Raw genomic sequence first — 14,389 nt, forward strand, 5'->3', positions numbered from 1 at the left:
AGGGTCACCCTTCTGTGTGTGTCAGTATCCTTGTCCCCTCTTCTTACAAGGACACGAGTCAGATTACATTAGGTTCTATTGTAGGCACCCCATTTTACCTTAGTTACCTCTGTAAAGCCCCATCTCTAAACACAGTCACACAGAGGATCGGGGTTTCAGTGGATGAACTTGGTCCGGTTCTGTAGCACAGGCCCTGCCTGATCACCTCCAGCTTCAGTTGTGAAGTAGGACGTTAGGCTGGGGTTCTCAGCAGGAGTCTGCTAAGGCTGCAGGTGAGTGGGGTCCCTCCACAGGCTTCCTGGTCTCTGACTGAACAAAGGAGGGCGTCACCAGGACTGAACTGAATTGCTAGGGAGATTTAGGTCTTCTAGGTCCTAATGAGCACCTGGAAAAAGCAGGAGAGGGCTTCAGTGACCCCCAGGGTGTGACCGTCCAGGTTCGTCGCTGTCCTCCGCAGTGAGGGAAAACATGCTCACTCTCCTGGTCCAGCGGCAACCCTGGAGGGACAGCGCAAACACCCACCACCACGAAGCAAGTGGCTTTGGGAAGAATGGACAGCGAAGCTGTGTCTCGGTTCAGTACACCTAGGAAGTAAGGGAGAGTGATTTTGTTGGTGGCCCTGAGGTCTGCAGCAGATCAGCATCTCTGTCTGTTCGGTGTCTGTACTGGCAGGACTGGCACGTCCCAGCGGCTGGGGTCGGGTCAGGAAGGCCTTTGGGTAGGAGCCGTAGGGGTGGGGTCAGGTCGGGAAGGCCTTGAACAGGGGACGTTTATCAGTAGTTTGAGCCCTTCTTTTGGATTTGGGGTCACGGGATTGTGGAGAATTTCGGGTCATGTTTTGGTGGAACCTCTCGGAGCATTTGGAGGCTCTGCCCCAGTCATTTTGCCTGTGTTAGTGGGATTGTGTCAGGTGCAGCGTCAGGACCCTTGTCTGGAGTCTGCACCCACCTCATCAGGCGGGGGTCTGCCCAGAGCCCACACAGCCTGCCAGTGGGCCGAGGAGTTCTCCGGGAGCTCAGGAAACAGTGTCTCTGATGTGCATTGAAGATGCCTTTCCATTTTCAAGCAAAGTCTCTGCCTACTAAACTTTCAGGGGTGGAGTCCCAGAGTAGGAATGAATGTTTTCCAGGCAAGGGCCCAAGGGTTAGAGTTCAGGGCTGGGAAATAGGGAGAGAAAACACGGCGGGTTATTTGAAGCGCCTTCCAGGGTGTGGTGTATCTAAACTGAGGAGGAGGATGACATGAGACCTTTCTGCAGCTCGGATGCAAGAAGAGTCGCCATAGCCACCAGGAGGATGAGGAAGACGCCCTGCGTCCAGCATTAGTCACTCTGAGGGCTGAAGGCCAGGTGGGATGCCGGCCGCCCGTTCCTTCCCGGGCTCCCTCACTGCCTGGACCCAGGATCTTTCTATGTCTCAGTTGTTATTTCTGGGGATGGGATCATCTTTTCTCTGGCGTCCTTTCTGAATGCAGCAGCTATAATGAGCATCCTTGTCCAGCGCTGGGGCTGGTGAGGGGCGCCTGGCTCTCTGATCTGCAGGAATCCTGGCTCATTTTTGTTCCAGAGCTTTTTCAGTGTGTTCTGCCAGTGGCTGTCATTCAGCAGAAGGGCTATTCCCATCCCCATTTCTGTTTTCACGTGGGGTTTCACTGCACTGACCTCATGGGACGACAGGGCTGCCCTTACACCAGCGCCTCCCTTACCTTGAAGGGTAGAGACAGTCGAGGTTGTCAGAAGGGACTTTCTAGTCTGTCCCCAAATCTCCAGTCGTCCCATCTTACGGCTGTGTTTGTGATTGTTCTGATCAGTTCCTGCTGGGGATGTTTTAGGCATTCAGGACTTTGCTGTGGGACCTTTTTTGATCCTCGGGTTTATTTGTTGACAGAGTTCAGGTAACTCTGGGTCATGTGCAAGCAAAATAATTCTAAATTCTTCTGTTGGTCATTGCAGGTCTTGTCTGGGTGTAGGGAATCCATAAGTATAGCTCTGAATTCAGCTCCAATCCAAGGTTTAGCTTCTGGAGTTGCCTATTCACCTGGCTTTTGGGGGGTTGGGTTTTTACAGGCAGCTGGCATTTGGGGGTTTTCGGAGGGCTGGAAAAGATAGAGGTGGAGTCAATGGAGGAACTGGAAGGGAAGGACAGGGCGGGGAGTGCTGGGCAGGGGCAGTGGGAGGAAAAGGAGGGGAGAGCTTATGAGCCGGGGGGTCTGGTATGTTGCTGATGCCTGCCAGGTTGCTGACTAGCTTTAGCCAAAGAGTGTTTAGTGAAGCTATTTTTAAATCAGAACTTCATATGGAGGCCTCTTCATACCAATCAAAAAATGCTGCCCATTGGGCCTGAAAAAATCTTATTTTCTTTCTTTTTTAAGGTGCCTCTCAATGAACAATTTTGTTAAAGTCAGATGTTCCCTGGGGCAGCCACTGAGGCCCAATCATCCTTGGGGAATTGAAACTACTTGGAGAAACAGGCACCAGAATTCGGGTTGCAATGAGTCCATTCAAGAGTCTTCCTGGGAGAGGAGGGGATTGAGGCATGGCCCATGAGAGCAGTGGCAGGAAGTGGGAATTCAGTGCCCGTGCCTGTGCCTCAGGTCCCCAGCCTTGACACACAGAGGCTCTCCCCAGCCTCCAGCAGGTACAACACCGGAGAGAACGCTCTGTCTGGGTCACAGTCAAGCTCCCAGCACAAAAAATAGACAAATGGGAGCACCATCCTGTTTCCTTGGTAGTCTATAGCAGTTTGTCCAGGCACACACTGACCCAGGCCTTGTTTCTAAGAAGAGGGCACTTTTTGTGGAGACCAAATTGTGTTGCCCTGAATCGTAGCTCAGGCATGATGGACCCAGAGCTGGGGGTGTCCTGGGGGAGCCTTCGTGTCACTGCCTCTGCCGAGCTCTTTACCGCGCTCTGCAGCGAGCTCCAGGCCACAGCCTGGACACTTCCCATGCAGCTGATGGAAGCCCTGTCCCCCATGGGTTACCAGCCTGAACCCAAAGCCCAGCTCCGTCTCCTGGGTGTCAGGACCACGAGCCAAACACCAGGCTGCCCAGGAAGGTGGGCACTGGCTCACCCCCACCTCAGCCTTTGCTGCCCCCTCACACTTCTACGTTAACCACACGTCTCCTTCCCCAGGCCAGACCCCAGGAGCCATTCTCTGCCCCTGTACCCTCGACACCCAGTTGTGGCCTGTCCCCGGCAGCCCTGCCTCACCTGGCCCTGGGCATCTACCCAGCCCTGCTCGTCTCCAGCCTCCATTCTCCCCTCCCCTTAGGCCAGTGTCCACACTTCCTGTGTCAGCCTGTCTATCCACACCCCCTGCCCACCAGGTCTCCATGACCAAGGCCAGACCTGCCCCAACCCCACTGTGGCACAGTGACCATCCTGCCTTGCCGTCTGTGTGCCGTGTTGGGCCTGCCCGTCCATCTCAGCAGCATCTCCTGGTCCTCCCTGGCCTGGCCTGGCCACTGTGTCTTCGGCTGTGCACGGGAGGGGCTCTATGGGCTTCTGAGCGTGGGAAGTCAGGACGCACCCCTGCACTCCTCCTGCTTTCTCACTGCGGATGTGCTGCCAACACACGTGTCTCTCCCCTAGGATATCATCAACTCCATGAGCAACAGCCCTGCCACCAGCAAGCCCCCAGTGACGCTGAGGCTGGTGGTGCCTGCCAGCCAGTGCGGGTCCCTGATCGGCAAAGGAGGCTCCAAGATCAAGGAGATCAGGGAGGTAACAGCACCTTCCCAGCCTGGGCCGCTGTGGAGCCTCTAGGCAGGCTGCGGATGGTGGCCACAGGTCAGGCAGCCTTCCTGAGCCTCATCCCTGCGGTCTGTAAGCCCAGTGCTGGCCACGCAGATCCCACAGCTCCAAGTCCGAGACAGGAACACTGGACCCATGAGCAAGTGCAAGTGTTTCTGCAGGGACCCGGCCCCCCCACCCACAGCCCCCCCTCACTGCTCACCTATGGATCCTGCCCACCAACTGCACACCTATGGGCTGTGCTGGGGACAGGGAGGAACTAGCTGGTCGCATGGCTCTGGGCAAGGGAGGCCCTGGGCACTGGGTGCTGTATCTGCTCCCTTTGAGGGGCCTGCATGGCACCTGGAGACAGCCCTGAGCCATCGGCCTGTCCCAATGGGTGGAATTTGCAGGTGTGAACTTCACATTCACACGTTTGTCCCGTTTCAAGGAAAGCCTGAATCCTTTCCCTACACAGCAGGGCAGCCGCCCCAATCTTCATTTCCTTTCCCAAGACCAGAGTCCACCTTTCTCTGTGACCTAAAACTCCACAGAGAGAGAATTCCATGTATTTGAAAGGAGTCATTTGTCTCCCTGAAAATGCCTGTGGTTAGATGCCTCCTGTCTAGCCTTGGCCAGGTGTCACTTGCACCTGAGGGAGGGCACAGGGCCGGGTGCCAGGCTGTGGTGGCAGCAGCGGCACGGGGGCGGTGCTGGGATGGGTCAGGGGAGGGGGCACGTGACTGCCAGGCTGTGGTGGCAGGGGCGGTGCTGGGATGAGGCAGGGGAGGGGGCATGTGACTCAGTCCCAGGCTGTGGTGGCAGGGACGGTGCTGGGATGGGGCAGGGGAGGGGGCGCATGGGCTGTATGCAGGTTTCTAAGGAAGTGTTCTCAAGCTGCCTTGGGTGCCGAGACCCGGGAGGTGCTGCCACCCTGGTGCTCCCTTCCAACGTCACCTCTCTCCAGTCCACAGGTGCCCAGGTGCAGGTGGCCGGGGACATGCTGCCCAACTCCACGGAGCGGGCGGTGACCATCTCGGGGACCCCAGATGCCATCATCCAGTGTGTCAAGCAGATCTGTGTGGTCATGCTGGAGGTACTGTCTGCATGCCAGGACCAGCCCACGTCAGTGCTGTGTTTGGCCTCCTGGCACTGTAGGCAAAGGCTTGGAAGGCCCGGTTGCCCCGTGGACTCACACAGCTGGGGCTGTGGAGGGCTCCTGACCTGGGCTTCCAAGGCAGCCTGAGCGAGAGCTGTGTCGGTGTGGGTGCCATAGGGGTGCTGGGGCTGCCAGCTCAGAGTCCAGTGTCTTCATGGGGGCTTCTATGGGAGAGCAAATGGAGAGGAGGGAGCCTCTCCTCTCATCTTCAGAGTTGGATAAGAAGTTGTCATCCCACTGAGGGGTCTTCTGCACTGAGTTGGAGCTGCAGAAATGGTGCTCATTACACTGGAGCCAGGCCTTGGCCAGCAGCTGGGGGTGGGAGGGAGGCAAAGGCAGTAGGCTCCTCTGCTCATGCAGTTCTGCAGAAGGAGGCGTCGTTTTAAACTGCCGTGGAGGAACAGAGGGCAGAACTCGGGAAACCATACGAAACCCATGCAGAAGTAGAGATGGGTGAACAAAAGCATTAAAATGGAAAAGCAGAGAAGGACCAGCTCAGAGCAGACGCCTCTCTTGAAATTTTTGGGGGGGGAAAAAAAAAAATCTCTGAAATATACTCAAAATTCATGAAGCTATCAACAGTTGCCCGTCTTTCCTGAAGCAAAAATGAAGAAGCATCACCCCAAATGGAAGGTTCTAGCAGCTCTGCGGGGTCAGCCTCCAGCCCCTCCTGCAGCCCAGGCTCACTCCTCTCTCATACTTGGCTTGGGGTTCAAACCCCGTGTTTGCCTCTTTAAAAAATGTTTGTGTAGTTGTTTCCCTGAAGTTTGATATTTTGTGAAGTCAAAAATATTTTTCAAAATATTCTTGTTCTGAAATATTCCCCACTCCCTGGTTAGGGTGACAGTGCCATGCTGGTCGGAGCTCTCTGTTCAACCCTCCAGTCTCGGGCCCTGGGGGCCCTGCCGGCCGAGGCTTAGCAGCAGCCAGTGACACGAACAGTTCTAGGAGGGACATCCCTAATGGAGGGCTGAGGTCCAGCTCCTCAGCAACACGTGGGTCTCATCAGTGCCACCCCGTGCCTCTGCAGCTGCGTCCCGGTGCAGTGCCAGCTGCAGCTCCACAGATGCAGGTTCACCCGCTGTCCCAAGGCTGCCCACGCCCCCAGAGCCGTCGTCCCAACCACCTTGTCTCCTTCCTGGGCAGGGAGGTTTGAGCAAGACAGGGAGCTCATAGCATACGTGGCCGGTGAAGATGGCCGGGCAGCTGCCCTCACTCCCGCTGGCTGTGCAGCATCCTGAGGCCCAGGGGCCATCATCCCAGGCAGGAAGGTTCGTCACACCTGGAAAGAGCTGGGTCCGCCCTCAGATGAAGAGTGACTGGAAAAATAAATCAAGGATGCCTTGAAGACCCTCCTGGGTGATTGCAGGACTTCTGGGCTTGGTAATGGACATGCCTCACCTCACACCCGGGAGATGACGGACGAAAGGGCTGCCCAGGGTGCCATGAGTCTGGGTGGGGCCCGCCGAGAATACAGACATCGCCACAGATGGTGCCCTGCCCACCCAGGGCCCAGCACCCCTGCACCCAGTGCAGGGAGGCTCGTGCGGTCCCAGGGGAGGCCAGCAGGCCCCGTACCCACACAAGAAGTGGGAATCACAGGTCAGGGTCAGCTGGGAGCTCCTGTGCCGGGGTAGGGGTCAAGGGCCCATAGCACAGGGGCACCGGCCCGAGGCTGCGCATCTCCAGGAGTCAGGGAGGGTGGCGGCGGCTCCCGTCCACCTTAATCAGTTCCTCCCGCCCCAGACCCAGCCTGAGTCAGCCCAGACCCGCCCAGCATCCCCTTCCCCACAGTACTTGAGGTCACACCCCAGGACCCTGGCCCTGTGGATCCAGCCACCCACTCCCCATCATTGGGTTTTGAGTGTGAGTGGTGCTCCCTGAGTGCTGGGCTGGCCCTGAGTCAGCCAAGGCCCCAGAACTCCCAGCAGGACAGGCTGCCCCCTGCCAGGAACGGCTCATGGGCTCCAGCCCCCACCTCTCCCTGCTGGACCAAACCCAGCTGTGGTGCCCCCCAGACCCAGGATTCCTGCCTCCCTGACCTGGGCCTGGGGGATGGTCACACAGGGAACTGACCCAGGAGAAGCAGGGCAGGCTCAAAATGCCAGCGCTTGAGAATGTTAATTCTCTGTTTCCGACAGAATAACCAAGGGAAATTACGGCCAACCTCATCATAACTATGGGATTTTTCCTTTGGAGTCTGTAAGCGCTTTAAACATGCTTTTTCAAATAGTGAAGTGGGATGTTTCCAAGTCTCCTGTGGAGATCTCTGCTGACTGTCACCACAGGCCAAGCCAGGAGCTTTGGACATGGGTCCCGGTGGAGTCCTGCAGGGCTCAACTTTCTTCAGAGCACTCAAGAGAATTGCTCCAAGGCGCAGCTCCCTGTGAAGCTGTGCAGCCTGCAGGGCCCTGCGCATCTCAGGAGGGGCCCCTGCGGAGAGGCCAGCACCACAGGGGCCATCTGGGTTGGCGGCCAGCCCTTGTCCAGCAGGGTCTCATGCGCAAGGGACCCACCCCACCTGGCCTCCCACAATGGGACTGACCAGCCACAGAGCCTCCCAGGGATGTTCGGGGCAGGCGGTACTCTCAGGAGGCCGGTGTGTGGCAAACTGCAGCCCAGGGCTCTGCAAAAAGGAGCCATCTGGAGGGACGGGCCGTAAGACAGCCACACAGAGGGTGTAGGGGCTGGAGGTCTTCACTCCCCTCCCCCAGCACTGCTGCGAAACTCGAAACTCAGGGAGGCGTGGGGAGGGTGGAGCCGGTGCAGGGGGATGAGTGGGGTGGGCCGGGGCGCGCCTCTCCAGTACCAGGCTGCGAAGCTGCTCTAACGCTCTCTCTCCCTCTCCTGTCCCTTTTCCTAGTCCCCACCGAAAGGTGCCACCATTCCCTACCGCCCAAAGCCCGCCTCCACCCCTGTCATTTTTGCAGGTGGTCAGGTAAGAGCCGATCCACTCGCGGCCTCCACTGCCAACCTCAGCCTTTTACTGCAGCACCCGCCGCTGCCCGTTAGTGCACTCAGGTTTTCTCGCCTTCTCACGTGCACGTCTCCCACCCGTGCTGGAGGCAGAGCTCTTCCACCTACACCCAGCACCAGGCAGGCGCAGGGGGCCTTCAGAGCAGCATCCCCCCACAGAGACGGCCCCAAGGGATCATGTTCTCCCTCCCTGAGCCAGGCAGGAAGATTTGGCTCTGCCTAAATCCAGTTCTTGGGAACTGGGTGTTTTTAGCAAGCTTAGATAGCCAGCATGCAGGCACTTTCTAGGTGACTTGACCGCTCACGTTGGAAACAGCATGGTGAGAACCAGGGTCTTGTTTCCCCTGACATCCGTGTTCACGGTGAGAACCAGGGTCTTGTTTCCCTGACATCCGTGTTCCCAAACTCCCAGGATGTGCTTGTAGCAGGGACACGTGAGAGGGGGGAGCTCTGCACCGAGGAAGGACGCGCGGCCCGACCAGCGGGCGTCTGTGCCGCTGTGCCCAGACCTCCCTCCGCTGTGAGCAGGGGCCTCGTGGGCGCCCCACGCCCAGTCTGCAGAGCTGGCCCTTTTGGTGTCAGCCCTCCAGCTTTGTGTTCTCCCACCAGGGATGGCAGCACCTCTGCAGGAGAGTGGAGGAGGGGAGCCCTGCCCCAGCCCCTCATCTGAGCCCAAACCCTGGCCAGGGCATGGGGAGCACCCATCCACCCAGGGCCACTCTGTGGCCAACAGACTGAAGGTGTCCGGCGGGGGTTGGCCTGGAAGAGCTCTGCGTCCAGTCGGCTGCCATGTATGTCTTTGTTCAAGGGAGAGTTGAGACAGACGTCCCCACAGGTGACCCTGGCAGGGCAGAACGAGCTTGAGGTTTGACTTTACCATCAAAAAGAAGAGAAGACGCAAATGTTAGGACTTTTCCTGGTGCTTTTCTTTACGGTGTAAAGGAATCTTACCAGATCTCCCAGTTGTGGCCCATGTTTGAGGGAGAGACGGAGTGTGTCCATCCCTTCCCTCCAAGGGGTCCCGTGTGCTCAGGGCAGGGCACGCCTTTCCCCCACGCTGGCCTCGTCTCCGCAGCCTGGCACACACCCCTTCCTGCCTTGCTGTGGCCGGGGAGCACCCACATGCACGTGCTGTCCTTACAGCAGCCCCAGGACACGGCACACCCCCATTTTATAACCAGGAAACTGGGCCTGGCTAGCCAGGATTTGCCTCGTGTCACAGCCCTGTGGGCAATGGTACATGTCCTTACCTCGCTGACTTAGGGGGCTCAGGTCACAGGGCCACACGGAGTCACACAGCGGGAGAAGTCCCTGTGCAAAACTCCATTTCACTGCTTTCCCCAAATTCATGGTTAGGTAACCGGGTTAGTAACCTGTGGACTCCACCAATGTTTAAACAAATCCATGATGATATCATGTGGTAAAAGGTAGGATTTTTTTTAAAAGGAAGGTGTATTTATACAAACACATGTGGAGTCACTTAAAGCCACTGGGGGTGGAGTCACAGCTCCAGGAGAGGGGGGGTGCAGCTGAGCCCTGCTCAGCCACTGGCCACGCACCCCTCACTGCTGTAAAGAGGGCAGTAGCCCACCCTCCCTACTGCAGCAGGTGAAGGGCCCTGTGCAGTGGGTGCTGTCCCAAGGCTGATACTAAAATGTCAGCCCTTTGAGAGCTGGGCCCTGGGGCCCTGGTGACAGTCTGGTCTGGCCAGTGGTCAGCCTTGGTGGTGGAGGACAGAGTCGCAGGGAGTTACCCACCCTGAGGTAAGCCAGGGGAGCTGCCGAAATGCAAACCCAGAAATGTGGGCACGAATAAGACCTGAGCCTGCAAGGCCACTGGCGTCTCCTTGACAACTCAGACCCACAGGGCCTAGATTAGGACACACACCCCAGTACGGACCTGAGAGCTCACCTGGAGGCCTGTCCACTTCCTGAGAGCGCTCACCTGGTGGGCTGTCCACTTCATTTCTGTCCAGTTGGAGAAATCAGGGACCTGGAAGATGCCCCACCACTGTGAGTGCTCTGGGGGTGCCCACGCAGCTCCCCGTCCTCTGCACCCAGCAGCAGCTCCTGTCAGCCACCACCACGTTTCTAGCACAACATGGTCATGAGTTCAATCAGCAGAGCCTGCTAAGGGATGAACAGATAGAAAACATAAGAACAGTAAGAAGATCAGTCAGAAAACTCGCGTGGCCCAGGATGCAGGATGCTTGAGCTCTTGCTGTTCAGCTCAGACAGTCGGGGCTGACCTGGGACCCTGTGCCCTGAGGGGGCAGCTCCCAGCATGAGTTCCATGGCCCCTCACCTTCAGTGACACATGGGAACGTGCCCCTGGCAACACGGGCCCCTCACCTTCGGTGACACGTGGGAACGTGCCCCTGGCAGCACCTTTACAAAACCCTCGCAGTTGGTCCTCAAGACACTTTGTCTAGGACAGTGAGGCCCTTGGTTCCTGCTCTACCTGATAAGATTCTTTTACTTCCTCAGCCGATGGAGCACTGTGGCCTCACAGCCCTGGGGCTTGTTTCAGAGCTGGGCTGCAGGCTGGGTCCTGTCTGGAGGTCGATTGGCCTTTAACTCGCAGGATTGGGTTGTTTATGATGAAAACTCTTGGCAGATACAAAACCCACGGGAGGGTTTGGGCTGCACAGAGGTGACACGCATCCTTCCCTGAGGCGACCCTCTCAGGTGCACAGGGGCCCCACGTGTGGCCACCGCAGACACTGACACCATGGGTCCTCATGGGAAGTGGCGTGGGGCCCGCACAGTCAGGGGCATCCCTCTCAGGTGCACAGGGGCCCCACATGTTGTCACCGCGGACACCGACACCACAGGTCCTCAGGCAAAGTGGCGTGGGGCCCACACAGCCAGGAGCTGGTAGCCTCTCCCTCCACCCCCAGGCCACCACCAGGCCTGGTGCAGTCCCGTCCACGTCCCGAGTCCTGACAGCTGTTCGTGGTCTTCACTCTCCCTTGATTCTGTGTGTTCCATTTGTTGTCTGGCCATGAGTTTCTGAATCACCTGAAAGCGTCTCCACTGATGGGACCTGTGGGGCAAGTGGGGCCTCACTCACCTGCCCGGATTTCAGAGTCAGGGTGGGTGGGAAGAGGCTGCAGGTCGGAGTCACTGTTTTGAAGGCAGGGGAAATGCTGAACCCAAAATGAGGCCTCAGGAACCCCACACGACAGCTTTGGAGGGGCGCATTGCCGCCCCACATCAGGAGGACCACCCCCTCCCCGCCGCCCCCATGTCAGGAGGGCCACCCCCTCCCCACCACCCCCACGTCAGGAGGGCCACCCCCTCCCTGTCTTCAGGGCGGTCATGAAAGGCAGCAAGCCGTGACTGACGTAGACCCGCTTCCTACTTAGACTGGCTTTTGGTGAATTGCTTTTGGTCACCTTTTAGAGCTTTTGTTTGGTTGTTTGAATTTCTTGGGGCTAATATTTCCCAAAAGTATTTACTCAGTTGGCCGATTACATTTTCAAAACCTTAATAATTAGTGGACCTCTTACTAGGGGGTCAAACAGATAACTTTTTGATTCTTTTGCTTTAAGAAACTTGGAGTCGGAAGCATCAAAACTGAACTGTTTCCCTCCCGCCCCCTAAACTGGCCAGCTCAGCTCTGCCTGCCCAGAGCAAGTGGGCGCGGTTCCCCTGGTTTCCCTCCCGCCCGCTGACCTGGCCAGCTCAGCTCTGCCTGCCCAGAGGAAGTGGGTGTGGCTCCCCTGGGGCTCCTGGTGCCCTGGGAGGGTTCCTAGGATGGGGACAGGTGGAGAGGCACACGAGGGGAAGCTTCTACCGGAGTGTCCTTGTCATGCTGGAGGGTGGCGGCGGGTGCTGAGCCGCGGTGCAGCCAGGTCACAGTCTGACAGCGTCTCTCTCTCTCCTTCTCTCTAGGCCTACACAATCCAGGGACAGTATGCCATCCCTCACCCGGATGTGAGTCTTCACTTTGTCTTCCTCTCACCTTTCTCTTCTCATGGTTGTTTACCTACCTGCATGCTGCTGTTAATTGCTACTAACATTAATATTACACAATAATATTAATCAACTTCTCAGCGTTCCTGACCTGTGTCGTATCCATATGACCTCAAATAACCTTTTAACCTCTTAGCACTAATTCTGCTTGTGTTGAGGACTTGGCCTGATGTCAAATTGTCTCGATTCTGCCGCAGTCCTGGGTTTTCCCCCCTCCCACGGGGCCTGGGAGGGAACTGAGACGGGCTCTGTCCCCGTGCAGGGCGGCGAGGATGCGCTCACCGCCACAGACAGGTGTCAGTGGCACTTTCTGTGCCTCTAAGAAGTTGGGCAACATTATCAAACAGGCCACAAAGATACCTTGGCAAGGACATTTGAGGGCCTGGTGAAATTAACTCTCCCGTTTCAGAGTCCACATGGAAATGTAGGGTCCATCTACGCACAGAGATCCAGGCTGTGGAAAGCCAGTGGAACAGGCCTTTGTCTTCATTCCAGAGTCAGTGGGATGCCAGGCAGGCATCAGCGTCCTTGGCCCGGGCCATGCAGAGCTGGGTACCATGCGCCTCCATGACTGCTGGCTCCGACACCTCTCTCCTGCTCCTGCTGCATCTAGGTGTCGTTCCAGTGATGGAGGAAGAAGATACCCTCAGATAAACTGTTGGAGGGGAACCCTGGGCTGCTCTGGCTGTACGGCTCTGAGCCCTTAGGGGCCAAGAGATAAAAGCTGCAAACTGTGAGCAAACGGCCTCTCTGGAGGCGGCTTCAGGACCCCCAGGGAGTGAGGGCTGCATTGGTAGGCGCTGGGGAGAGGAGAGGCAAGAGCAGGAGAGAACGAGAGACGGCCCCACTGGAAGGGCTTCGTGTGTCAGCAGATGGGGCAGACCTGGAGTTGGTTCTGAGGAGGTTTCTCCTCTCTAAACCACTTTGAACGGTTGCCCAGCTCAGCAGCTGCTCCTCGTAACACATTTCCGGGCCGTTCGCTGTTCCCTGTGAACTGCGAGAGGCACCTCTGAGCTGGATGGGAGGCGGCCACCAGGTGAGCGGGCTGCTCAGGAGCCTTCAAACCCTGATGCTTTTGAATTGGGGGCAGGGACGTCCATCTGAGTGAGGTGAGAAGGCAGGTCAGGAGTGTTTTTAAGAGTTAATGATCATTAAATAAGTCTGCTATAGAGATGCAATTTACTATCATTGCAGGAAAATTTGTATTGAATGGAGAATAGATAACAATAGTTATTCCGTTAAAGACAACACATGAATCAAATGGTAGAGAAACGCTGATCAAGAAAAGCCTTTCGCCACCTGCCCCAGAGGCCATTTTTAGTGGTTCCTGGCTTCAGACTTTTGGTGATGCTGCTGAAGCTACATCAAGGACATCTCATCCTGGGGTCAGCTGTAGACACCAGTGCCTGTCCCCACCAGGAAGCCGGGCTGTGGCCACCACACACCGGAAGGCACTGTTGGGGCCGCTCAGCAGCAGTGTTGGGCAGAAGCAGAGGTGTGTGTGCGTGTGTGTGGCAGGGGCACGGGGGGCAGGTGTGATGTCTCCTAACGGAAAGCCTCTGTGAAGGAAAATGGAGATGGAAGCCAAGGGAGTCAGAGCCGACTTTCTGGGATGGCCCAGTTCCATTTCAGACTCAGGACAGGTGGTCATGCACATCTAGAGACACACGTGTGTGCAGAGGCAGGTTCCAGACGGGGCGGGGGGCTGCTTGACTTTGCAAAGCTCTGGAACCCAAAGGAAAGGCAATGTGTGGCACCCATGGTAAAGGGAAGGTTAGTCATTGGGGTCAGGGTTTGTCTTTACCCCAGACAGTAGCCCTGAAGTTGGATGATCAGACCTGCAGGGACCCTCTGGTGACACCTTATGGGTTCCCTGTGGCCACAGAGCCAAACGTTCTCACTGCGGCCTTCTGAGCCAGAAGGCTGAGCCCCCGTCTGAGCCAGAATGCTTATGGTCTGAAATTCTCAGAGGCTGTGGCTGTGTGCACACGGTGGGACCGCAGGACCCTGATGTGTGATTATTGGCGTTTACATCGATCGGTGGCTTTGCTCTTTCTCATGTGACTGTCTCAGTGTCTCTTATAAATGGGTAGCTGTGCAGATTGTTTCAAATTAGTTTAAACTAATGTATAACTAACTGTTAAGTGAACTGCCTCAGTGCATATGGTAATGATTTGAGATACCTGGTGCTATAGTTTAAATGTGTCTATTCTTCCACAATTTCTATGTTGGAACCTAATCACCAAGGTGATTAGAGGATGGGGGGTCCCAGGGCTGGGGAGTGATTGCATCATGAGAGCTCCACGCTCGTGAACAGCATTGGTCCCTATAACAGAGGCTTCAGATAACAGGGGCTTCAGAGAGTGGCCTCCACTCCATCCCTCCTGCCATGTGAGGACAAGAGCATTCAGGCACCATACTGAAAGCAGAGACTGGGCCCTTCCCATACACCCAACCAGCCAGCACTTTGATGTCCGGTTTCCAGCCCCCGTAACTGTGAGACACATTTATGCTGTTTCTGAATTGCCCAGTCTAAGGCATTTT

The 14,389-nt window shown here is 56.8% G+C and overlaps 1 protein-coding gene across 2 annotated transcripts in view; it reads left to right on the forward strand.

The window, feature by feature from the left end:
- The window catches only part of PCBP3 (poly(rC) binding protein 3), a 197,785-nt gene that overhangs the window by 161,928 nt on the left and 21,468 nt on the right, over positions 1–14,389 (forward strand). For both annotated transcript variants that reach the window (XM_011954196.1, XM_011954197.1), the window contains 4 exons: positions 3,593–3,724; positions 4,701–4,829; positions 7,756–7,830; positions 11,765–11,806. In XM_011954196.1, the coding sequence (XP_011809586.1) occupies positions 3,593–3,724; positions 4,701–4,829; positions 7,756–7,830; positions 11,765–11,806 (378 nt within the window). The remainder of the gene's footprint in view (positions 1–3,592; positions 3,725–4,700; positions 4,830–7,755; positions 7,831–11,764; positions 11,807–14,389) is intronic.

The sequence above is a fragment of the Colobus angolensis genome, unplaced genomic scaffold, assembly GCF_000951035.1.
Source record: "Colobus angolensis palliatus isolate OR3802 unplaced genomic scaffold, Cang.pa_1.0 Scaffold38, whole genome shotgun sequence".
Lineage (NCBI taxonomy): Eukaryota > Metazoa > Chordata > Mammalia > Primates > Cercopithecidae > Colobus > Colobus angolensis.